We start from the raw sequence: 26,156 nt of genomic DNA on the forward strand, positions 1-26,156 counted from the left end.
GTCTTTGGTGTTCTTCATTCTCCTTTACTCCAGGTGGTTGGGACCAATTGATGCATCTTAGATGGCCGCTTGCAAGCTTTTAAGACCCCAGACGCCCAAGGGTAACATTTTTTATTTTGAGCTCGGCAGCTATTTAATTTAAAGGTACCTGTAGGGGATAGTTTCACTTCATGGTTTAAAGAGGATCTCAGGACAGTAGTCTCGGAGATTCCTCCAGCCTCAGTGGGTCCAGTAAGTCTGGACTCTTAACAATTTGAAGTTCTGTTCCACAGTTTTCTCTCTTTCTGTCAGGATCCATCTATTGTGACTCTGATCAGAACGTTTGGTAGCAGTAGCCCGGCACCACCTCTTTCTTCTGGTCTCGAGGAGGCAGTGGTTCATGGAGACAGTTAGTCTTGTAGTCCAGTTCCTTCTCCAGTTCTTGGGTTTCCTTCTTCCTCTTTTGCTCCAGAAGAATAGAGACCAATAGTTGCATCTTAGATGGCTGCTCATAAGCTTTTAAGACCCCAGACACAACCACCAAACTAGGAGGTAGAACATAAATTTTAAGAATTACATTGTGCCAGTTGACTGGATTGTCCTAGAAGACCATGACTCTAATTCTTCAAACCAAGAAGACTAATCCTGTGAGGTGATTGTTTATGTGTAAGTAATGTCAGCATCTGTAGCCCCTTTTAATTTGATTTTATTATTGTACTTTTATTATTATTTTTTGTTGATTGTTGTTGTAAAATTATATATAACATTTGTTGTTGTGTGCCATCGAGTTGATTCTGACTCATAGTGACCCTATATGACAGAGTAGAACTGCCCCATAGGGTTTCCTAGGCTGCAGTCTTTTTTTTAAAAAATTTTTTATTGTGTTTTAGGTGAAAGTTTACAGAGCAGATTAGTTTCCTATTTGATAGTTCGTGCATAAAGTGTTCCATGACATTGGTTACAGTCCCCTCAGTGTGTCAGCACTCTCCTCATTTCTGCCCTGGATTCCCCGTTTCCTTTCGTCCTAATTTTCTACCCCTTCCTGCCTTCTCATCTTTGCTTTTGGGCAAATGTTGTCCTTTTGATCTTGTATAATTGTTCTAAGGAGCACATTCATCTTGGGTGTTATTGTTTATTTTATGGCCTTTCTGTTGTTTGGCTGGGAGGTGGTCTTCCAGAATGGCTTCAGGTTCCAGGTCAGAAGGGTGTTTTAGGGCCATAATCTCAGGGACTAGGCTGTAATCTTTATGGGAGCAAATCGCCTGGTCTTTTCTGCCACAGAGCGGCTGGTGAGTTTGGACCGTTGACCTTTTAGTCGGCAGCTGAGCACTTAACCACTGCACCACTAGTGCTCCTTATATATAACATAGCATTTGTCAGTTCATCGTATTTCTTGTGTACAACTTGGTGGCATTAATTACGTTAGTCAAGCTGTGCAGGCATCACCCACTTCCAGTGCTCCGTTTCCCATCACTGTAAACAAAAAGTGACTACTACCTAGTGAATGATTCCCTCTTTTCCCACTCACCCCCACCCCTCGTAACCACCAACCAATATTGTCTCTGTATGTTTACTTATTGTCATTTCATAAAAGTGAGATCGTACAATGTTTGTTCTTTTGTGATTCACTTATTTTGCTCAGCATAATGTCTTTCAGGTCCCTCCACATTGCAAGATTAGTTTTAAAATTTTTAAATTGAGAAATGTAGAGGAAGCTGGTGTGTTTATTTTATTTTTACTTAAGTTCAGAAGAAGACTTTTGCCCCATAAGGTAGATAAAAATGATAGTTTTATGTAGTTATTCATTGCATTAATTCTTTTACCAACCAAGCTTATAATTTTTCCAATTAAAATGTTTGATTGAGAAACTCTAACAAGAACCTCTTTATTTTATGTCTCTTCTCCTGTAACAACATCCCAGTGTCAATATTTTAAAAGGAAATACTTTGTAATTGATTAGGATGAAATAAAAAAAATTACTAGGCTCCTAATTATTTCTGCGTAGAGTACCCATAGACTTGACTTGTCAGATTTTCTACTTTTGAGTTGTTTTTTAAAATTATTATTAGAAATTATTAATGAAATTCTTATCTTTATTTCCCTTTATATCAGATGACAAAAGATAGAAAAAAGTTTTTTTTTTTTTTAATTGTACTTCAGGTGAAGGCTTACAGAACAAATAGTTTCTCATGAAACAGTAGTACACATTGTTTTATGACATTGGTTAACAACCCCACAACATGTCAACCCTCTAACTTCTCACCCTTTTTTTTTTGGTGAAAATACACATAGCTAAAGATAATGCCATTTCAAAAATTTCTACATGCACAGTTCAGTGACATTGACTGTGCTCTTCCAATTGTGCTGTTATTCTCACTTAAGATAAAGGCTTACAGAACAAAATAGTTTCTCATTTAACAGTTACTACAAATGTTGCCCTATGACAATGGTTAACAATCTCACAACACATCAACAATATCCTTACCCAACCTTGGGTTCCCTATCACCAGCTTCCTTGTCCTCTTCTGCCTTCTGGCCCTTGTCACTGGACTCCTGTACCTCGTTAGTCTCATTTGGTTTTACGGGACTGTCCACTCCCAGGCTGAACAGTGAACCTCGGAGATGACTTCACCACTGAGCTAAAAGGGTGTCTGGGGGCCATACTTGTGAGGTTTCTCCAGTCTCCTTTAGGCCAGTAAATCTGGTCTTTTTTTTGTGAGTTAGAATTATACTCTATATCCTTCTCCAGCTCTGTCCGGAACCCTGTGTTGTGATCCTGGTCAGAGCAGTCAGTGGTGGTAGCCGGGCACCGTCTAGCTGTACTGGACTCAGTCCGGTGGAGGCCTTGATAGCTGTGGACCATTAGTCCTTTGGACTAAACTTTTCCTTGTATCCTGTTCTCTTCATTCTCCCTTGCTCCTGAAGGGATGAGACCAGTGGAGTATCTTTAGATGGCCGCTCACAGGCTTTTAAGACCCCAGACACTACTCACCAAGGTAGAATGTAGAGCATTGTCTTTATAAGCTGTGTTATGCCAATTGAGCTAGATGTTTCCCGAGACCATGGTCCCCACAGCCCTCCGCCCAGCAATTCAGTCCCTCAGGGAGTTTGGATGTGTCTATGGGGCTTCCATGACCTTTCCTTGTACAAGCTGTGCTAGTTTCCCCTGTATTGTGTACTGTCTCACCCTTTACCCAGAAAAAATTTTTGACCTGACATTCATAAATAGTGGTAGGAATTTCATAGAACCGTTCATTTTATGATTTTGTGGCTAAAGTCAGGCTTGTAATTGAAGCAGTAGAGATACTGAAAATCTGTTTAAGTTATTAGAGTGTGATACTTTGTAAGTAAATTTAGGGTTTTAAAATTGCACCTTGTAAATAGCCAGCTTCCTGTTTTCATTAGAAATAATAAATACCCTGTTAATCTGTGATCTGTCATAATTAGTTGCAGCTTGGCCTTTAATAGAACTAGTATAGTGAATCCAGTAATGTGATTATAAAGTATGTTCTAGACAGTGCTTTGTGGGGCAAAATGTGTCGGGATTAAGCATTATATAAAACAATATTTATTCTATTTGGATCTCCTTTTAAATGGATGGGTTAATTTGTTTAATACTTTTTTGCGTATTTGGTTTCTAAAGGTTTTCCAAACTAATGAATAATTTTAAAGGGGAATATGACATTTTTGAAATCATAAATGCAAGCAGGATGATCGTAATTAAAGTGTTTTTAGCTAGCTTTGGTTTGCTGCCAGAGCAGCCATATGGCACGTGCTCTTGTCAGCCCAGTAGGTCATCTGTAAGTTTTTGTTAACGGTTGAGATGCTTTCTTCCATTAGCCTTTGTCGTTTTAGAGTTAAACATACATATCTATTCAGAAAGCTTTTTCTTATAATGGCATGTCAAATATGGAAACATATTTGGAAAAAAAAAGTTTTCTCCCCATCCCATGTCTTTATAAATGTTGAGTAAAAAATGGCCAACTTTAGATCTAAATATTTCTGGTGAGAACATGGAGTCCAGGTATTGGGTTTCATACTCTTGACTGCTTTGTCAAAACTAATTTGTTGATAGTTTTCTGGTTAACCTTACTTCAGCTTTAATATGGAGTATAGCAAGACACTGTAGCCTCAGAGCTGTCGTTACAGTCTTTCAGCTGTCCATCTTTTTCTCCCTGGTGATTTATCTTGATTTATTCTGCATAAAACCTTTTCTAGATTGTGTATGAATATTGATCATTCTACTTAATTTGTAAATTCACGACCATAAACCTCCTGCTAGGGGATACCTTTGGGAGCAGAGCATCCCATGTGAACTAAAGCTAGAAGTTAGACATGGAAGACATGTCTAGCAACATTTTATAAAACATGACCCATCAGAATTCAGTGCTAGCATTTAGAAATAATTTTTCTGCAAATTTTGTTCTTGTGCAGATGAATGTTGATTAATCAGTACCTGTACACTTATCATAACTGTATGTAGTTATGAAAACGTTTCTGTTTTTATATCTGTGGATATTTTTCTCCATCAGTGATCTGAAGATAAAGGTTGGGGGCAGGCACATCAATGCTCACAAGTTTGTCCTGGCAGCCCGCAGTGACAGCTGGAGTCTGGCCAACTTGTCTTCCACCCAGGAGCTGGACCTGTCAGGTGAGCCTCTGGCTGGTCAGGGACTCAAAACTGCCAGTGCAAGAACTCTTGGCAGAAGGTTATAGTGTCTCAATTTATAATACTTGTTGTTTAATGAAAGTAGAACACTATCAACTGATAGTGCCCGTGAACTAGTTAAATGATTAATGAGTCAGTAGGTTGTGCTTTAGAGGAAGCTTTGTTTAGTTCCTGGCTAATTAACAAATTAGTAAATATTTGAGTATCAGCAGTATTCTTATAATTTATAAAATATAAGTATCCAGAAACTCTTCGTTTAATAGTATGTTATAAATATGTAAGCATGTGTAGAAATTTGTTTTCCTCCACTCCAGGAAAGAGTCCTACTCTCAAGTTGCTCAAAATTTAATAATAACTGCCAAAGTACTTTTCCTGGTCTACAAGAACTGAATTCAAAAGTAACGTAAGAGGATGACCATTAGTTGTCTTCAGAATTTGAATTGGTGGATTCAGCTATTAACTGCTGTTATTAATTGTTTTATGCTACATTATGTTGTATAGAATTTGGGTAAGTATAGTAGTAGTAAGTGGAGTCCTGGTAGCACAGTGGTTAAGAACTCGGCTGCTAACGAAAAGGTTAGCAGTTTGAATCCACCAGCTGTTCCTTGGAAACCCTGTGGGGCAGTTCTACTCTGTCCTATAGGGTTGCTGTTAGTGGGAATCGACTTGACAGCAATGGGTTTGGTTTTAGTTTGGTATGGTAGTAAGTGGACTTAAAAACATCATTTTCAAAATCTGACTCTAAATCACAATTTCATTTAGCTAGTGGACTCGAACTGCCAAGCTTTTGGTTAGCAGCTGAACGCTTAACTTCTGAGCCACCAGGGCTCCAGTATTTACCTAACTGCGTTAAAAGGAAGAAAAAAAAAGATAAAAAGAATATTTTTAATTTAATTCTGCTATTAATAATCATGAGAATTGGAACATATAGTGAGCATTAAGATATGAGGTGTTTTCAGGAATGATTGGCTGTATGAAAATTCTGCTGGATTATATCTTTGTTCCAAAGGTTTGCCAATTCAGAAGATCCTGTCTTTCATGTGCAGTGCTAGGAACACCGAGTTGACTGTGGCCTGGTCCCTGCTGTAATGGAGCTCATACTCTGTTGGAGGAAACAGGCTGTTAACAAATCATCTCAGGCTGGGACCATATGTACAGTAATATAATTGTTTTATGTATAAGGTACAGAAGAAAATAACTTGGGCTGATAAGGAAGGTATTATAGGTGACTAACACCTGAGCAGTGTTACAAAGGAGTAAGTAGGTATTGAATCGTGTCCCCCAAAAGTGTGTGTCAACTTGTCTAGGCTATGATTCCCAGTATTGTGGTTGTCTTCCAATTTGTGATATGATGTGCTGTAAATCCTAACCTCTATGATGTTAATGAGGCAGGATTAGAGGCAGTTAGGTTAATGAGGTAGGACACAATCTACAGGATTAGGTTGTATCTTTAGTCAATCTCTTGAGATATAAAAGAGAGAAGCAAGCAGAGAGGAGAGGGACCTCATTACCACCAAGCAGGAAGGGCCAGGAGTGGAGTGCGTGCTTTGGCCCCGGGGTCCCTGCACTGAGAAGGTCCTAGACCAGGGGAAGATTGATGACAAGGACTTCCCCCAGAGCCGACGGAGAGAGAAAGCCTTCCCCTGGAGCGGGCGCCCTGAATTTGGACTTCTAGTCTCCTAAGCTAGAGACTAGAAGTGAGAGAATAAATTTCTGTTTGTTAAAGCCATCCACTTGTGGTATTTCGGTTATAGCAGCACTAGATAACTAAGACAGAATTTGGTACTGAGAGTGGGGTGCTGCTCTAACAGATACCTAAAATGTGGAAGCAGTTTGGAAACTGTGAATGGGTAGAGGCTGGAAGAGTTTTAAGGTGCCTAATAGTAAAAGCCTAGATTACCTTGAAGAGACTGTTGGTAGAATCATGGATGTCAAAGACAATTCTGATGAAGGCTCAGAAGGAAGTGAGGAGATCTGTAACACCAGAGACGGTGCAGATGGTGAGAAACAGTGGCAGAGAAACGACGGCCACAGAACCAGGGGACCAGCATGATATGGCGCGGAAGCCAACCCATGGAACAAGAGAGCTAAGTGCTTTTGGGCAGGAAGCTTCCTGGCGGAGTAGGGTACCTCTGAGCGCTTATTGGTGGAGTTAAAGAGATATGTAACACTTGCCCGAGTAGGGCAGAGGCTGGGCCAGCCCAAGAAGGCTGAGGGACAGAAAGGCCAAGGAACCAGGAAGCAGAAGCTGAAGAGACAAGGAACGCAGAAAGCACAGCTGCCTTGGTCTGAAAAGGTGGGGCCACGACCTCTGGGGTTTCAAAGAGAGGAATCATGACCTGCTTGGTCTCAAAGGGTGGAGCCACAGCCTTCTAAGTTTCAAAGAGTCAGATCTTCACCAACTAGGTTCCAGAGTATGGGGCTGCTGTTCACGAGTGCCAGGGGCATGGGGCCAAATCAGCTGCCCAAAGCTGAGGGGGCGGGGCTGCCACGCCCAAGGAGCAGAAGAACAGGGCCTGCTGAGACCAAGGGAGTAGGGTCGCCACTCAGACAGACTAGGAGAATGGGGCTGCCCAAATCCGAGGGAGCAGAGTTGCTATCCCAAAAGGCCTGGAAGGTGGAGCTGAAGCCCAGGGCCAAGGTGCCTCCACCCAGAATCCAGAGACTGTGGCCAACACCCAAAGTCTGGAGGGCAGGGCCATTGCCTAAATGATCTCAGAGAGCTGAGGATTATTTTCAAGCCTTGAGAGCTAATGTAATGTGTCCTGCTGACTTGCTTGGTGCCTTTTATCCTTTCTTTCCTTCCAGTTTCTCCCATTTGTAATGGAAATGTCTAGCTTGTGCCTATTCCACCATTGTACTTTGGAAGCAGATAACTTGTATTCTCAATTTCACAGAAGAAGAGGAATTTTACCCCAGGATGGAATTTGAACTTGGAGTTGATTTAAGACTTTTACTATGATATGCTGAGGTGAATGTGTTGTTGCATGTGGCAGGCCAAAGGGTGAAATGTTATGGATTGAATTGTGTCCCTGCAAAATGTGTGTTAATTCGGCTAGGCCATGATTCCCAGTATTGTGTGGTTGTCCTCCATTTTGTGATCTGATATAATTACCTGTGTGTTGTAAATCCTAATTTCTGTGATGTTAATGAGGCAGGATTAGAGGCAGTTAGGTTAATGAGGCAGGACATAATCTACAGGATTAGGTTGTATCTTGAGTCAATCTCTTGAGATATAAAAGAGAGAAGCGAGCGAGAGGAGAAGGTCCTCATTACCACCAAGCAAGAAGAGCCCCGAGTGGAGTGCATGCTTTGGACCCAGGATCCCTGCACTGAGAAGCTCCTAGACCAGGGGAAGACCTTCCCCAGAGCCAACAGAGAGAAAAAGCCTTTCCCTGGAGCTGGCACTCTGAATTTGGACTTCTAGTCTCCTAAACTGTGAGAGAATAAATTTCTGTTGTTAAAGCCATCCACTTGGGGTATTTCTGTTACAGCAGCACTAGATAACTAAGGCAGTAGTATTTACCTCATGGATTTAGGAGAGTGGATGTCTAATGTTTCTCTACTATGAGTGAACTCTGTTTCTTTATGAGGTGCATAAGGCAGAGTTGTACACACACACGTACACATGCGTATGCCTTCATGCCTGTAACTAAAACATCTGCTTGGGAAACAGCCTTTAATGGAACGGCACCAGTCTGCATGACGGAATTCTCGAGCATAGCTTTTCTTTTTAAAAGTATAGTCTTTTGAGTCTGTGTATCTTTGACCTCATATATAACAGAACTATGGATAACTTTTAAAACCCAGTAGATCATAAGATGTTCTTCAGAAAATGCATGATAGGGTCTTGATTATATGAACAGATAGTTTACAAAGACTAGAAGAGATGATAAAAATATTAAAAATATTCAACTTTATTAGGAAAAAGGTTCAGAATAAGTTACTATCCTTTGATATTAACATTATCAAAATTTGATGATCCAGAAGTTTTGAGCCTCATGAAATTGGTACTTGTGCACCTTGCCACTGACGTTATAAATGGGTGTGACAGTTTTAGAAAACAGTTATAGAGCTGAGCTGTAAAATGTTCTTTTTACCTCATCATCTGGCTTCTGAGATTTTCTGTAGATAATTCAGGCAGTGTAGATGTTCATCATTGTTTTATTTATAATTGGAAATACTGAATTCAACCAAAATGAATTTAAGAATGGGGAGAATAAAATGTGACTGCTCCCTGAAACAAACATAATTATGTAAGAACACAGAAAATGCATCTGGGTGTAAAAAGCCTAGTTTTAACATTGAATTTAAAATTTTGCTTTATGCTGAACTTTTTCAGAACGTCATAACGTTTATGAGCAATTTTAACTCAGTGATTATCTGGCCACAAGATTGCTTCACTGTGAATCAGGAGGTTTTGTAGAGTTCAGCGAAGTGTAGTATTAATACCTTTAAATGTCCCTTGACTCTCCTCCTGTTGTAAATAGTAAGCATGGTTTGATCCCTGTTGTGAGGTTTGCTACAGGAATGCTCCACTTCAGAGTAAACTGGTTTTTGTGGCTTTGATAGATCAGACACCTACAAGACAGCTGATAGTAGAGCCTATGGCATTTTTACTTTTCTCTGGTAAGTTTATCTGTGAAGTATATCATGAGGAATGGTTCTAAGGTGGTAGTGCTGTAGGCAATGTGGATTTGTTCTTGTTGCATTGCGTATCTTCACCAGCAGTCCTGTTGGGTCACCCATGTGTAGGCGTGATTGCCTGAATCTGGGGTTGCAGCAGCTGAAACTGCTTGGGAAGCCTGCGTGTTTTGCGATACCTGGAAGCACTAACTCTGTGTGGCTTGCCAGCAATTTTAGGGAGACTGGAAATAGGCTCTTGTAAACAAATGTATAAATAGCAGCAAAGCTATGTTTTAAATGGTTGAAGTTTTCCATATTATCAGACTTGATTAAATTCATTTCATAACTTTTTGCATTTTGTTTCTCCAAAATTGTTTCATTTACATAGCAAACATTGAGTGCTAGCCACTTTTCAAGATATACTGAATATGAAGCTGTGAACAGAAGTAAATTCCTGCTCACATGTAAATTTACATTCTTAGATTAACTTTCAAAGCTCCACCTTTTTCTTTTGAACCTTAAAATTCAAAACACACAACTTTAATTCCCTTAGTTATTGTAAGAATTTTAGCACACATTGACAAACATACGACAGGCATTATGTATCAAGTATTTTAAAAGTAATTGAATATGGGAAACTTTTTATTTATTTTTTTGTGCCTTAGGTGAAAGTTTACAGCTCAAGTTAGTTTCTCATACCAAACATTTATACACATGTTGTTATGTGATCCTAGTTGCTGTCCCTGTAATGCGACAGCACACTCCTCCTTTCCACCCTGGATTTCCCGTGTCCATTCAACCAACTCCTATCCCTTTCTGCCTTCTCATCTCACCTCCGGACAGGAGCTGCCCATTTAGCCTCGTGTATCTACTTGAGCTAAGAAGGACACTCTTCATGAGTATCATCTTATGTCTTATAGTCCAGTCTATTCTTTGTCTGAAGAGTTGGCTTCGGGAATGGTTTTAGTTCTGGGTTAACAGAGAGTCCGGGGGCCATGTCTTCTTGATATATGGAACTTTTATTGAATCTTTTTTTATTTTTAACCTTTTATTGTGCTTTAGGTGAAAGTTTACAGAGCATATTAGTTTCCCATTCAAAAAATTTATACACAGATTGTTTCATGACATTGGTTGTAATCCCTTCAATGTGTCAGCACTCTCACCCTTCCCCCTCTCCCCTCCCCCCGGGGTTCCACGTTTCTGTTTGCCTGGTTTTCCTGTCTCAGTGGCTACCTTTGCCTTAGTGAAGTTGTGCTAACTTCCCCTGTATTGTGTATTGCCTTTCCCTTCACAAAAGTTAACACATGTCTACTATTTAGTTAGTGGTTTCCCCTCCCTATCCGTCCCTTCCCAGATAACCCTCGAAGATTGTTTCTTTCTGCATGTAAATGTTTTCTTGAGTTTTTATAACAGTGGTCTCATACAACATTTGTCCTTTTGTGCTTGACTTATTTTACTCAGCATAATGCCCTCCAAGTTCATCTGTGTTAGAGATATTTCATGGATTCATCATTGTTCTTTATTGTTGCATAGTATTCCATTGTGTGTGTGTACCATAATTTGTTTATCCATTCATCTGTTAATGGACAATTAGGTTATTTCCATCTTTTTGCCATTGTGAATAATGCCACAATGAACATGAGTATGCATATGTCTTCATGTGACGGCTCTTATTTCTCTAGGATGTATTTCTAGGAGTGGGATTGCTGGATCAGATGGTATTTCTATTTCTAGCTTTTTAAGGATGCATCATACCATTTTCCATAGTGATTGTACCATTTACCTTCCCATCAGCAGTGTATGAGAATTCCAGTCTCCCCACAACCTTGCCAACATTTATTGTCTTTTTTTGTTTTTGATCAGTGCCATTCTTGCAGGGTGAGATGGTACCTCATGATGGTTTTGATTTGCATCTCTCTAATGGTTAATGATTGGGAGCATCTTTTCATGTATTTGTTGGCCATCTGAATGTCCTCTTTGGTGAAGTGTTTGTTCATGTCCTTTGCCCATTTTATGATTGGGTTGTTTGTCTTTTTGTTGTTGAGTTATTGACTTTTTTATATATTTTAGAGATTAGACCTTTATCAGATATGTCATTGCCAAAGATTTTTTTCCAGTCTGCAGGTTCTCTTTTTATTCTCTTGATAGTCTTTTTATGAGCATGATATTTAATTTTTAGGGGGTTCCAGTCATCTAGTTTTATCTTCTGGAGTTTGTGCATCTTTAGTTATGCTTGATACTCCATTTATGCCATAAATTAGGGCCCCTAGCGTTGTCCTTCTGTTTTCTTTCATGGTCTTTATAGTTTTAGGTTTTACATTTAGGTCTTTGATCCATTGATTTAGTTTTTGTGTATAGTGTAAAGTATGGATCTGTTTCATTTTGCCACAGATGGATATCCAGTTTTGCCATCACCATTTGTTGAAGAGACTATCTCTTTCCCACTTAATGGACTTCGACCCTTTGTCAAAGATCAAGTGTCCATAGGTTAATGGATTTACTATGGGGTTCTCAGTTCTGTTCCATTGGTCTATGTATCTGTTGTTGTACCAGTATGAGGCTGGTTTGACTACCGTGGCTGTACAGTAGGTTCTGAGATCGGGTAGTGTCAGGCCTCCTACCTTCTTCTTCTTTTTTAGTAATGCTTTATTTATCTGGGGGTTCTTTCCTTCTCATATAAAGTTGGTGATTTTTCCATCTTGTTAAAGAATGTTGTTGGAATTTGGATCGGGATTGTGTTGCATCTATAGATTGCTTTGGGTATTATTGACACTTTCACAATGTTCAGTCTTCCTATCCTTGAGCATGGTATCTTTTTCATATATGTGGTTCTGTCTTGGTTTCTTGCAGTAATATTTTGTAGTTTTCTTTGTATCAGTCTTCTGTGTCCCAAGTTAGATTTATTCCTAAGTATTTTGTCTTGCGGGGGGACTATTGTAAATGGTATTGTTTCCCTGATTTCCTTTTCAGAGTTCTCTTTGTTAGTGTAGAGGAGTCCAACTGATTTTTGTATGTTGATCTTGTACCCTGCCACTTTGCTGAATCCTTCTATTAGTTCCAGTAGCTTTCTTGTGGATTCTCAGGATTTTCTATGTATAGGCTCGTGTTGTCTGCCAATAGGAACAGCTTTACTTCTTCCTTAACAATTTGAATGTCCTTTATTTCCCTTTCTTTTCTTACTGCTCTAGCTAGGACTTCCAACACAATGTTGAATAAGAAGGGTGATAAAGGGCATCCTTCTCTGGTTCTTGTTCTCAGGGAGAATGCTTTCAGCCTCTCTCCATTAAGAATGATGTTGGCTGTTGGTTTTGTGTATATGCCCTTAATTATGTTGAGGAATTGCCCTTCTATTACTGTTTTGGTGAGAGTTTTTATCAGGAGTGGATGTTGGACTTCATCAAATGCCTGTTCTGCATTGATTGAGATGATCATGTGATTCTTTTCCTTTTTTAAAAAAATTTATGTGGTGGATTATATTGATTGCTTTTCTAATGGTGAACCATCCTTGCATACCTGGTATGAATTCCACTTGGTAGGGATGTATTATTTTTTTGATATGCCATTGGATTCTATTGGCTAGAATTTTGTTGAGAATTTTTATGTCAATGTTCATGAGGGATATTGGTCTCTAATTTTCTTTTTTAGTGGTGTCTTTGCCTGGCTTTGGAATTAAATCTTATATTGTTCAAAAAATTAAAATCCTGTACTCCTGATATGATGCTCTTACTAGGGCACAATCACTACTGTGGGATCCTTGCCATTATTAGATAACTTCAGTTTAGTCATGAGAAATCATCAGACAAACCCAAATTGATGAACATTCCACAAAGTAACTGGCCAGTGTGCTTCAAACATATCAAGCTCATGAAACACAAGAGAGACTGAGAACTGTTAGAGATTGGAGGAGGTTAAGAAGACATGACGACTGAATGCAATGTGGAGTCCTCGACTAGATTCTGAACCATAAAAAGGACATTAGTGGGAAAATAGGCAAAATTAAAGTTTATAATTAATTAATAGTATTGTATTGATCCCAATTATCTGACTTTAATCTTTTGTGCTGTGGTTATATAAGCTGGTTAAAGGGTATATGGGAACTCTGCAGCTTTTTTCTAAGTCTGAAATTATTTCAAAATATGAGGAGAAAAGGTAGAAATTTGTTTTTTTATTTCTTATTATTTTAAGTATCAAGGTAGAAGTTTGTAAAGATACTGATTGATCAACTGAGAATAGAAAGAATATGACTGCTAGCTACACATTGTAACAAACCTTGAGGCCAGGAGAACACTATATTTACTTCTTTGTAAAGTAAAGCCATTTGTTTCAGGCAAAATGATTTGTTTATAGTGTTTTTATAGCACTTTGCTAGTAGCAGCTAATGCTGTGAGAGGTCCAGATGCTTTAGAAGGGCTATTTTGAAGCAAGAAGTTTCTTGCATGCTTTTTGTAGTCAAAGATCTTATGGTTCTCTGATGTAAGAGCTTATGGTGTGAGTCAATCAGCGTTCCTGGAATGTCTTTGGGGTCCTGTGAGGCTATTCCGAAGAGCAGAAAGCATCCTTCGTTCCTCCTTCTCTGGTTAGGAAAGCTGTGCATGAAGCATCACCTGGAGAGGTTGCACTACGCAGTGGAAGAGCATAGGCTCCCAAACTCTGTGCTGAGGCACTCCAAGGTGTTACAGCAAAGTCACAGGGGCGCTGTTGATATTTTAAATTTTTAAGAGAAACAGCAGTACTTGGCATCTGTTGGATACTGCATGAACTACTAGCCCAAGGTTGCTCAGTTCCAATGTTAGATCGTACTGTGTTCCTTTCGATGACATCCGTGGTAGTTTTAAAATATGCCCATGTATTTGATGTTCCTCTCTTCAGAGGTGGAGCCCAATTCCTCTCAAGTATAGGCTGTACCTGATGACTCATCACTAATGAATAGAATGTGGCAGAAGTGACAACATGTTACTTCAGAAATAGGATCATAAAAGGCATTGTGGCTTCCTTCTTGCCCTCTCTTTTGGATTGCTTACTTTGTGGGAAGTTAGCTGCCATGTCATGAGAACACTCAAATGGCCTTACGGCCTCCTGCCAACAGCCATCTGAGTAAGCCATCTTGGGAGAGGATCTTCCAGTTAAGCCTGCCAATGACTGCTGCCCTGGCCTACAGCTCACCTGCAGTCTTTTAAGAGACCAGGAGCCAGAACCACCCAGCCAAGCTGCTCCCAGATTCCTGATCCTCAGATACTGTGTGATACAACCAATGTTTGCTATTTTAAGCTGCTGAGTTTTGGGGTAATGTGTTATGCTGCAGTAGATAATGAATACAATGTCATATCTTTACAAAGCTAGGTTTTTGGCAGTCAGTATATAAGTAGCAAGTAGCATGTGAAGATCAGTGTGGAACAGGATATGAGGGTACCAATGAGGGTACCAATACTGGCCTGATTCCAAGGTTTGAGGAGCTGTGCGATGTCTAACAGGTGCACACATCCCATTAAAAAGTACTTGTGGTTATTTAAGAATGAAGTAGTATTTTAAATTTCTATTATTTTCATGTGGCCATTAAATTGTTAGGATATAAGTACTTATTACTAAAAAAAACCCACTGCCACCGAGTCGATTCTGACTCATAGCAACCTGATAGGGTTTCTAAGGCTGCAAATCTCTATGGAAGCAGACTGCTGTATCTTTGTCCTGTGGAGTCGCTGGTGGTTTTGAACCACTGACCTTTTGGTTAGCAGTCCAAAGCTTTACCCACTGCGTCACCAGGGCTCCATAAATACTTACTAAGTTGTTTAAACCTAACTACTTAAGCAGAACTGTTAGATGTTTCTTTTGGCCTAGGGTGTGCTGTGAAAAAACTTCTGAGATGCTAAGGGCACCGTGAACAGAGAAAGTTTGGGAACCTTTGGCATAGGCCTTGAACTCTGCTAGTTATGGTTCAGATCCTTGACTCTGCCACTTGCTAGCTGTATAAGTGGAGAGAGCAAGTTAATTAACCTGTCTGAACCTCAGCTTTTACTGAGGAGAAGAATGCCTCATGGGGTTGTTAGCATATTTAAATAGTGCGCCAAAGTAGTGATTCTCAAACTTTAAAGTACATGGGGATTTTATTAAAATCCAGATTCTGATTCAGGGTTCTGATTGTGATTCTTTTTGTGTTTTTTTCTTGCTAATCTTTGGTTAGATTTGCTAAGTTTGTCTGTTTATTCCAGAGTTGGTTTGGGTTCATTAAATGTTCTTTTAGTTTTTAGCCAACTCATTAATTTCTTTTTACCTTTATTGAATCTTTCTTGGGAATTCCTTTGGCTTAATTTTTTTTTCACTTTGAGTTGAATGATAAATTTACCTTTTGTCTCATTTTCTAATAAGGTTAAGACTATGACTTCTTTCATAGTTTGAATCTGGCTGCATCTAAAATATTTCGATAGGTACCGTTTTCATTGTGATTAATTTTGAAATTATCTATTGTAATAGTAGCAAACTTTCATATAGCAATTACTATATGGTGGTTCTGAGCACTTTACATATATTAACTAATTTATCTTTAGAACAACACTTTGAGGTTAGTACTATTGTTTATTCCCCTTTTATAGATGAGGAAACTCTGAAACACAGCAATATTAAATAACTTGCCCAAGGTCACACATAAGTGTTGGAGCTGGGGTTTGAACCCAGGCTGCGGTATGCATGCCAGTAACCACAATGCAGTGAGTGCTGCCTCTCACTTTTGTCTTCTTCTCCCAACTTTATAATGGAAGTATAATAACTGCCCACATAAAAAGTATACAGTTTGATTAGTTTTGGCATACAAATATACCTGTGAAACCATCACCACAATCAAGATAACAGACATTTCCATCTCCGCAGAAGTTTCCTCATATCTCTTTGTAATCCATCCGTTTTTCCGTCCATGTCCACAGGTGGCCACTGATCTGCTTTCTGCCACTATAGATTAGTTTGCATTTTCTATACTTTTATAAAAATGGAATCATAGAGCATATAGTTCCTTTTGTCTGATATCTTTCATTCAGCATAAAGATTTTGAGATTAATCCAAAATCTTAATATGTTGTAGTCTGCTTATATTTCATTGTATGAATATAGCACACTTTGTTTTTTCATTTACCTGTTGGACAGTTGAGAGTTGTTTCCAGTTTTGGGCTATTACAAATAAAATTACTGTGTTCGGTTGTGTGCAGGTCTTTATGTAGATGTATGTTTTTGTTTCTCTTGGGTAAATAAATGCCTAGGAGCGAAATGGCCAGATCATATATGCTTGTTATGTTTAATATTAAGAAACTGCTAAACTTTTCCAAAATGGATTTACCATTTTACATTCCCACCAGCAGTATTTAAGTTTCCAGTTGTTCTACATCCTCACTAACACTTGGTATTGTGATTTTTTGTGTTTTTAATTTTAGCCATTTTAATGGATGTGGAGTGCATTGTGATTTTATTTTACAGTCCCCTGATGACTAATACTGTTGAGTATCTTTTCATGTGTCATTGGCCATTCGTATATCTTCTTTTGTGAAATGTCTGTTCACGTCTTTTGCCCTTTTTAAAATTGGGCTGTCTTCTTATTATTGATTTTTAAAGGTTCTGTATATAATCTGAATACAAATAATTGTCTGAAAGTGAGCATCTTTGCTTTGTTCCCAGTCTCAGGGAGAAACAGTTTCATCTTTTATCATTATGTGTATAATGTCAGTTGTAGATTTTTCATAGATACCCTTTATCAGTGTGAGTATTCCCAGGTTTCTGAAACAAGTTACTGTGGATTGGTGTTGAATTTTGTCAGATTTTTTTGCATCTATTGAAATGATTATATAGTTTTTCTCTTTTATCCTGTTGATAAGATGAATTACATTGATTTTTCTAATGTTAAACTAACGTTGCATTCCTGGGATAAATCTTACTTGGACTTTTTTATGTATGTTGTTGGTTCTTTTTTCTTTTTTTCCCCCTATTTATACACATGGTTCTTCTTTTTTTTTTAATAATATTTTATTGTGTTTTAGGTGAAAGTTTACACAGCAAATTAGGTTTCCCTTTAATTATTTTTATACAAAATGTTCCATGCCACCAGTTACAATTTTTATGAGTCAGTGTTGTCATTATTTCCATTCTGTTCTATCTCCGTTGATCAAGCTTCCCTTCCCCTCCTTGCCTTGTCACCTTTGCTTTTGGATAAATGTAGACCATTTGGTCTCATATAATTCATTGTTTAAGGGAGCATATTACTCATGGGTGATACTGTTTATCTTATAAGCCAATCTATTATTTGGCTGAAGGGTGACCCCTGTAGTCTGTATTGGTCCAGTAAGTCTGGCCTCTTTAAGGAATTTGAGTTTTAAGGAATTTGAGTTTTCTTCCATTCTATCCGGCACCTTCTACTGTGTCCATGTTGTTAAGGATTTTTACATCAGTAATCATGAGGGATATTGGCATATAATTTTGTTTTTTTGGTAATGCCTTAGTCAGGTTTTGCTGTTAGGATTGTGCAGGCCTCATTTTTAAAATGAGTCAAGCTGTAAACCCCTCATCTTCTATTTTTTTGAGAAAGTTTTGTAAGGGTGATATTATTATTTTTTGAATGTTTGATAGAATTCACTATTGAAACCATCTGAGTCTGGAGTTTGCTTTTTGGAAAGGTTTTTTTAATAACAGATTAAATTTATTTACTAGATACAGGGCTGTTAAGATTTTGTTTCTTCTGTCAGTTTTGGTAAGTTACGTTTTTCAGAAATCTATTACATCTAAGTTGTTGAAGTTGTTGGTATAAAGTTGTTTGTAGTGATAACTGCTTTTTCATTGGTGATTTGTGTTCTTTCTTTTTTCTCTGATCAGTGTAATTAGAAGTTTGTCAGTTTTGTTGCTGTACAAAATTTTGGGTGTTAACATATCCTACTATAATTTTGAAATTGTCCATTCTCCCTTCAAATGTGTCAACTTTTTGCTTCATATATTTGAGCCTCTGATATTATGCACATATACCTTTGTAATTACTGTGTCTTCCTAATGAATTGTGTCTTTTATCATTTTGAAATGTCCACTTTTATCCCTGGTGTGTTCTTTGTCTTGAAGTCTATTTTATCTGCTATTAAAATAGTCACTTCAGCTTTCTTATGCTTACTGTTTGCATGGTATATCTTTTTCCACTTATTTAGTTTCAACCTATGTCTTTATATTTAAAATATGTCTCTTGTAGGCAACATATAGTAGGGTCTTGTTTTTTTTAAATCTCTGCTTTTAATTGGACTATTTAGACCATTAATATATAATGTGATTATTTTTATGATGAAGGCAACCATTTTGTTTTCTATTTGCCCCCCTCTTTTTTCCTTGTGTTTCCCTTGCCTTCTCTTGGATAATTTGAATATTTAGTATTCTGTTTTAATTTATTGATGGACTTTTTGACTACATTTCTTTGTATTTTTTAATGGTTGCTCTAGGGCTTGGTTCCTCAACCTTAGCACCTATTGATATTTTGGACTAGATGATTCTTTATCGTAGCGGGGGTTGTCCTGTGCATTATAGGATTTAGCAGTATCCCTGGCCTTTATCCACTAGATGCCAATAGCACTCTTCCAGTTTTGACAACCAGAAATATCTCTCCAGACATTGCCAAATGTCCCCTGGGGGTCAAAGTCATCTCTGGTTGAGAACCACTGCTGTAAGGATTTATATATGTGTATGTATGTATACATACATACATACATATACATATATGTATATATGTATATCTATATATATAAACTTTTATAGTCCATTTATAGTCTGTAGTCTTGTACCACCTCGTGTAAAATGTAGAAACCATAAAGGTTAGAAACCGTAGAAACTTGCAACCATAAAGGTCCGTTTAACACCTCCATCACTCTTCTTTACATTATAATTGTCATATAGATTACATTTACATATATTGAAAATCCCATGAGACAGCGTTATGTAGATTTTGCTGTAACAGTCATATACAGGCATCACTGGATTACGAACATTTGACTTGCGTACAACCCATAGTTACAAACCAACCCCCGTAAAGCCTATTATATTAAAAATTCGAGGTACATACAATGGTTCATAATAACAAACGGGCACTACTTTGAGACACACATCAAAACATTATTATTATTATTACTTTATTATGTTAAAAATGTTTTAGTGTATCTGGAAGTGTTTCTTTAATTTTTTTTATGCATAGAAAGATACACTATATACTGTATATTAAGACAAACATTTGACTAACTGACATTAAATATGAACTGTATGTAAATGTTCTGAATTACGTACAAATTCGACTTAAAGACAGACTTAGTTACGGAACTTGTTTGCAATCCGGTGACTGCCTGTATACGTTAACAAATTTAAGAGAATAAAAAGTCTTTTATTTTTCCTCAGATATTTCCGGTTCTGTGGCTCTTCCTTCCTTCTTTTTATTTTTCCTTTATACTCTTGAGGATCTAGATTTCCCCTTCAGCCTAAAGAATTTCCTTCAGTGTTTGTTTTAGAGCGTATCTGCTGGTGACAAATTCTCTTTCTCTTCTTTTTAATCCTCATCTGAGAATGTCTTTATTTTGCTTTCACTTCTGAAGGATATTTTCACTGGATATGGAAATCTACCTCCCCTTCCCCCAGCACTTTAAAGATGTTGTTTCACTGTGTTCTGGCCTCCGTGGTTGCTGATGAGAAATCTGCATTCACTGGAATCCTTCCCCCGTATGTAATGTGTCTTGCTTTCAAGATATTTTTCTTTATGTTTGGTTTTCAGCAGTTTGATTATACTGTGCCTAGATATGATTTTCTTCCTATGTGAAGTTCACAGATCTTCTTGAATCTGTAAACTTGTGTCTTTCACTCAATTTGGAAAGTTCTTGACTATTATTTCTTCAGCTATATTTTCTTCCCTGATCTCTTTCTTCTCACTGAGATTCCAGTAACATGTTTACTAGACCTTTTGTTATTCCATAGGTCTCCTTGAGGCTCTTCCCCGCTCCCTGATCTTTTTTCTCTCTCTTCAGATTGGATAATTACTGTTGATCTGTTTTAAAGTTCACTGACTTTTTCCACTACCATCTTCATTCTGCTATTCAGCCCATCGAGTGAATTTTTTTAATTACACGTATTTTTCACTTCTGCAGTTCCCATTTGTTTTTATTTATCTGCTGTAAATTTTTATCCTTTCATTTCAAGTGTGTTTTCCTTTACCTCCTAGAGCACAGTTATAACAGATGCTTTCAAGTCTGTGATACATCCAACATCTGGGTCATCTCAGGGTTGGCATCTGTTGATTGTCTTTTCCTTGGAGAAATGACCACATTTTCCTGGTTCTTTCTATGTCAAATAATTTTGGATTGTATCCTGGACGTTGTAATGTTATATTGTGTAGAGTCCAGGTCCTGTTATAATCCTCTAGAAAATGTTGAATCTCCTTAGGCTCAGTCTGCAAGTTCTGCTTTACCTTCTTGGAGTATTCGCTTAAATCTCACTTCATTTGTTACAGCTGGTTTGGGACTGACTGTGCATATTCCCTACATGCATATTTCAGAGATAAGCCTGAGACTTGTGTGAGTTCACACACAGAATTAGGATAGTCTTCTCTGGTTTTGTTCACTCCAGATTCTCTCCTTAATCTTCAGCCCTCAGGGACTCTTTTTCTTGGTTCATCTGGCCAGAAAGATGGGTTTTTATTGGTATTTTAGCCATCCTCACCATCACCACAGCAGTGCTACTGCTTGACTGGGGCCCACCTTCAGGCAAAGCCATAACGGAGAAAAAAATCAATCAGGAAACTCACCCAGTGTGGTTGCTTCTTTAAGTTTTGCCTCCCCTGACAGTTCAGCTGCTTTTGTTACTTTTTAGAATCCTAAAAATTAGTTTTGAGACTCTGTTCAGAGTTTTTAGCTATAACCAGTTAAAATGGGTTGGCTTGTCTGTTATGCTGCCATAACGGAGCTAGAACCTCTATCCTTTGATTTCTTTTTGACACAGGGATTACTTAGAAGTGTGGTTTGGGGTTTGTTTTTATTTCCAAGAAGTTATATTTTAATGATAAATCCTTAAACTGACTAAAAGGGATATTTTTGCTATAAAAGGATGCAGTCTACCAATATTTTTTAATTTTATGAATAAAAAACACAGTATGTAAAATAAAGTAGATGGAGAAAAAAATAGTTGAAACCTCAAAGAGAGTTTAATTTAACCAGAGTCATAATAGGAGATTGAAAGCACCTTTCTCAGTTTCTGACAGATTAAATACAGGATTTAAGTAACAAAATTAATTTACTTAATATGCTTAATTTTATGGTTAATTGTATATTCCCATTGTATATTCCCATTCTTTTCAAATGTCTTGTGAAACAGTTATATCAAATGAAAACACAACAAAAGCTAGGCCACATAGAAAATCTCAAGGTCTTCAGAGTGTGACTGTGCATTTGGAACTACAGTGAAACAAAGTCAGAAGTGTGGATGTTCCCCCCCCACCCCCCGCCTTTGTCCTTGGAAGTCACAGATTTTTACCAGATTGTGTGTTGGGCCTCCTCAGTGGTGATTGCCTTTAGCAGCAGATGTACTGTGAAGGTCATGGAGGCTAACTGGTTGGTTTTACTTCTCAGAGTCCATTCCTTTTAAAGGTAACTCCTGGTTTATCTGTCATCTGACTTTTACAGCCACTTGCTGAAGTAGATTGAAGCAGATAGGCTGCATGATTTGCCTAAAAGTATGCAGTTAGAAAATATTGGTTTCTTCCTCTGTCTCCATGTTTTCTGCCCACCTTTTTACCACTGGCTGCTAAGTCTGAGTCTCAAAATGGATTTATTCTCAGTATACTTTGTAGATTAAGGGAAGAGTTGAGGCAGGAGTGGGAAAGCTTGGTGATCACTTGAACCTCATTTTATTTAAAAGATTGAGAGTTCCCAGGAATTACCTGCTGAAGGTGATTTTTGAAAACTATTTAATTATTTAGGTTTTGATTTATCAATTATACAGCTGAAGTTCCTTGCTTGGACAGTTATGGGAGGGTTATTAAAGGAAACCAGCCAAGTTTTAAAACAGAATTAAAGAAATTACTGCAGGGAAAACTTTTGAGGATGGTGGTGTTGGGGATTCTTTCCTCGGGTAGGAATAACCTGTTTTTCTAAGATGGGGCTAAATGAGAGGAGTGGTATGTGTTTTGGCATTTTTGGTGACTCTGGACAGTGGTGTTCCTAGGGTGGGTGTCACCCAGTGTGGTAACTCCTGTTACCTCACCCTATGACCTCCTTCCTCCCTTACCAGACCATACAGAATCCTTAGTAACATTTTTTGTACTAATGTTACTTGTAAATCGTAATTCCCATATATCACTCCTTCTTTTCCTTTAATTACTTCTTCATTCTCAAAAAAGTTATTGAGACAGGTTCACAAATACTAATTACCACAATATTGTAGCTAAAACAACAGAAATTTTGACAAAATCATCGACTGCAAAACATTGGCAGCAATGAAAATAGTGTGTGCTTGTATCACGTGCAGATGAAACAGCGTGATTCGAAGGGTCATTGTAGTTGGGTAATAATGACAGCTCTGACTGTAGTGCATTAGAAGGTTCAAAAAGTAAATTAACAAAGAGTTTTAGCCTTGTAGTATATGGATACATGTAAGCTGGGCTTATGAAGAATGTTTTGGTTGTTGTAACTAACTACAGGAATATTTTTATAGACAGTTTGGTGTCACCCCCTCTGACAGTGTCACTGGTATGGTGTGCACCCCCCTAGTGATGCCACTGATTCTGAACAAATTACAGGGCCTAGATATCTTCTCATCAAGATGACTACTGAGATCTTAAATCCAGTTTATAAAGCTAGCTTAGAAATTCACCCCACTTCCAAAATTTAGTCAGTATACCTTAGACAGCTTAGTTGAAGTAACTCTTCTTAAATTGTTTAAATACATCTAATTAGGTTTCCATCTGATTTTAAAATGTTTTCTCTGTCTTAAAACATTTTAAAAGTGTGGGAGAAAGACATGGCAGTCTGCCTGTGTAAAGATTACGGCCTTGGAAACCCTATGGAGCGGTTCCACTCTGTCCTATAGGGTCACTATAAGTCGGAATCGACTTGAGAGCAGTGGGTTTTATTATCACATTACTGGGCAATAGAGAAAAGAAAAAAAATGAACCTTAACATAATCACTATTAACATTTTGGTGCATTTTCTTTATTTTCCTTTTTTTCTTTAATATCTGGTTGTTTTAGGGGGTGCTGATGAATTAACCTAGTTGCGTGTAAATTAGGAACCTTGAATTCCACTTACTAGACACTGCTTCCCTCAGCTCCCTCTTCCCCACTATAATTAGAGGAGAGGGAGTTAATCAGAACTAATCAGCTATTGCTTAATTACTAAGTTAGGAAGGTGTTCCTGGTTCATATTGCACCTTATTCATATATCCTAGATAATCAAGAAGTGAGTGTAGTTATTAGTGAGCATCAGAATTACTTGGTGGGCTTGTTAAAACACTGATGTTGGGCCCCATTCCCAGAGTTTCTGATTCAGTAGGTCTGGGTTGGGGCCTGAAATTTAGAATTTCTAGTAAGTTTCCAGGTAATGCTAATTCTGCTACTCCAGGACCGCAAACCACTGGTATTAACCGTGATTTTAAGTGGTCTTCTGACCCTCACTTCCCTTCTTCTGATTAATCAAGAATTGACGGTAGTTGAAATAATAATGTAGATATTTTATACTACAATTTTCATCCCAAGCATTTCCCCAAATTGCTGTATAGTCTTTATTTTAACTTAAAAAATTACACAAGTAGTGCATATTCATTAAATAATAACCAGGGAAAAAATAAGCTGAAAGAAAATTTAGTTATGAATTCTACCAGGGTTGATGTTTTAGTATATATCCTTCCAATCTCTCCCTCCAGATAGATACATAGACACACGCACACAACTGTTTAGGTGTGTGTAGATATGTGTATCCTCATACACACATACATTTGTATACACAATATACATTTCACAAATATATGTGAATTTAAGCCTCCTTTATATATATATACATATATATATATATTTGTTGTTGTTAGATGCTGTCCAGTCGGTTCCAACCCATAGCGACCCTATACATAACAGAACAAACACTGCTTGGTCCTGTGCCATCCTAACAATTGTTGTTATGCTTGACCCCATTGTTGCAGCCACTGTGTCAGTCCATCTAGTTGAGGGTCTTCCTCTTTTTCGCTGACCCTCTACTTTACCAAGCACGATGTCCTTCTCCAGGGACTGATCCCTCCTGATAACATGTCCAAAGTATGTGAAACATAGTCTCGCTATCCTTGCTTCTAAGGGGCATTCTGGTTGTACATCTTCCAAGACAGATTTATTCGTTCTTTTGGCGGTCCATGGTGTATTCAATATTCTTCTCCAACACCACAATTCAGAGGTGTCAGTTCTTCGGTCTTCTTTATTCATTGTCTAGCTTTCGCATACATATGAGGTGATTGAAAACACCATGGCTTGGGTCAGGTGTACTTTAGTCCTCAAGGTGACATCTTTGCTTTTTAACACTTTAAAGAGATCTCTTGCAGCCGATTTGGCCAATCAGTGCATTGTTTGATTTCTTGACTCCTGCTTCCATGGCTGTTGATTGTAGATCCAAGTGAAGTGAAATTCTTGACAACCTCAGTCTTTTCTTCAGTTAGCATGATGTTGCTTATTGGTCCAGTAGTGAGGATTTTTCTTTTCTTTACGTTGAGGTGTAATCCTTACTGAAGGCTGTGGTCTTTGGTCTTCATCAGTAAGTGCTTCAAGTGCTCTCCACTTTCAGCGAGCAAGGTTGTGTCATCTGCATAACCCAGGTTGTGAATTAGTCTTCCTCCAATCCGGATGCCCTGTTCTTCATATAGTCCAGCTTCTCGGATTATTTGCTCAGCATACAGATTGAATAAGTATGGTGAAATGATGCAACCCTGGCACACACCTTTCTTGACTTTAAACCACACAGTATCCCCTTGTCCCATTCAAACAACTGCCTCTAAGTCTATGTACAGGTTCCACATGAGCACAATTAAATGTTCTGGAATTCCCATTCTTTGCAACGTTGTCCGTAATTTGTTATGATCCACACAGTCAAATGCCTTTGCATAGTCAGTAAAACACAGGTAAACATCTTTCTGGTATTCTCTGCTTTCAGCCACAATCCATCTGACATCAGCAATGATATCCCTGGTTCCATGTCCTCTTCTGAATCCAGCTTGAATTTCTGGCAGTTCCCTGTTGATATACTGCTGCAGCTGCTTTTGAATGATCTTCAGCAAAATTTTGCTTGCATGTGATATTAATGATATTGTTTGATAACTTCTGAATTCACTTATATCACCTTTCTTGGGAATGGGCATAAATATGGATCTCTTCCAGTTGGGTGGCCAGGTAGCTGTCTTCCAAATTTCTTGGCGTAGATGAGTGAGCATTTCCAGTGCTGCATCCATTTGTTGAAACATCTCTATTGGTATTCTGTCAATTCCCGGAGCCTTGTTTTTCACCAGTGCCTTCAGTGCAGCTTAGACTTCTTCCTTCAGTACCATAGGTTCCTGATCATATGTTACCCCTGAAATAGTTGAACATTGACCAGTTCTTTTTGGTATAGTGACTCTGTGTATTCCTTCCATCTTCTTTTGATGCTTTCTGCATCCTTTAATATTTTCCTTGTAGAATCCTCCGGTGTTGAAAGTTGAGGCATGAATTTTTTCTTCAGTTCTTTCAGCTTGAGAAACGCTGCGTGTGTTCTTCCCTTTTGGTTTTCTAACTCCAGGTCTTTGCACATATCATCATAATACTTTACTTTGTCCTCTCAAGACACCCTTTGAAATTTTCTGTTCAGCTCTTTTACTTCATCATTTTTTCCTTTTGT

The 26,156-nt window shown here is 38.1% G+C and overlaps 1 protein-coding gene across 2 annotated transcripts in view; it reads left to right on the forward strand.

Annotated features, from left to right (window-relative positions):
* The window catches only part of ANKFY1 (ankyrin repeat and FYVE domain containing 1), a 97,529-nt gene that overhangs the window by 22,219 nt on the left and 49,154 nt on the right, over positions 1-26,156 (forward strand). For both annotated transcript variants that reach the window (XM_012555502.2, XM_023731137.1), the window contains exon 3: positions 4,512-4,630. In XM_012555502.2, the coding sequence (XP_012410956.2) occupies positions 4,512-4,630 (119 nt within the window). The remainder of the gene's footprint in view (positions 1-4,511; positions 4,631-26,156) is intronic.

The sequence above is a fragment of the Trichechus manatus genome, unplaced genomic scaffold, assembly GCF_000243295.1.
Source record: "Trichechus manatus latirostris isolate Lorelei unplaced genomic scaffold, TriManLat1.0 scaffold00040, whole genome shotgun sequence".
Classification (NCBI taxonomy): Eukaryota; Metazoa; Chordata; class Mammalia; order Sirenia; family Trichechidae; genus Trichechus; species Trichechus manatus.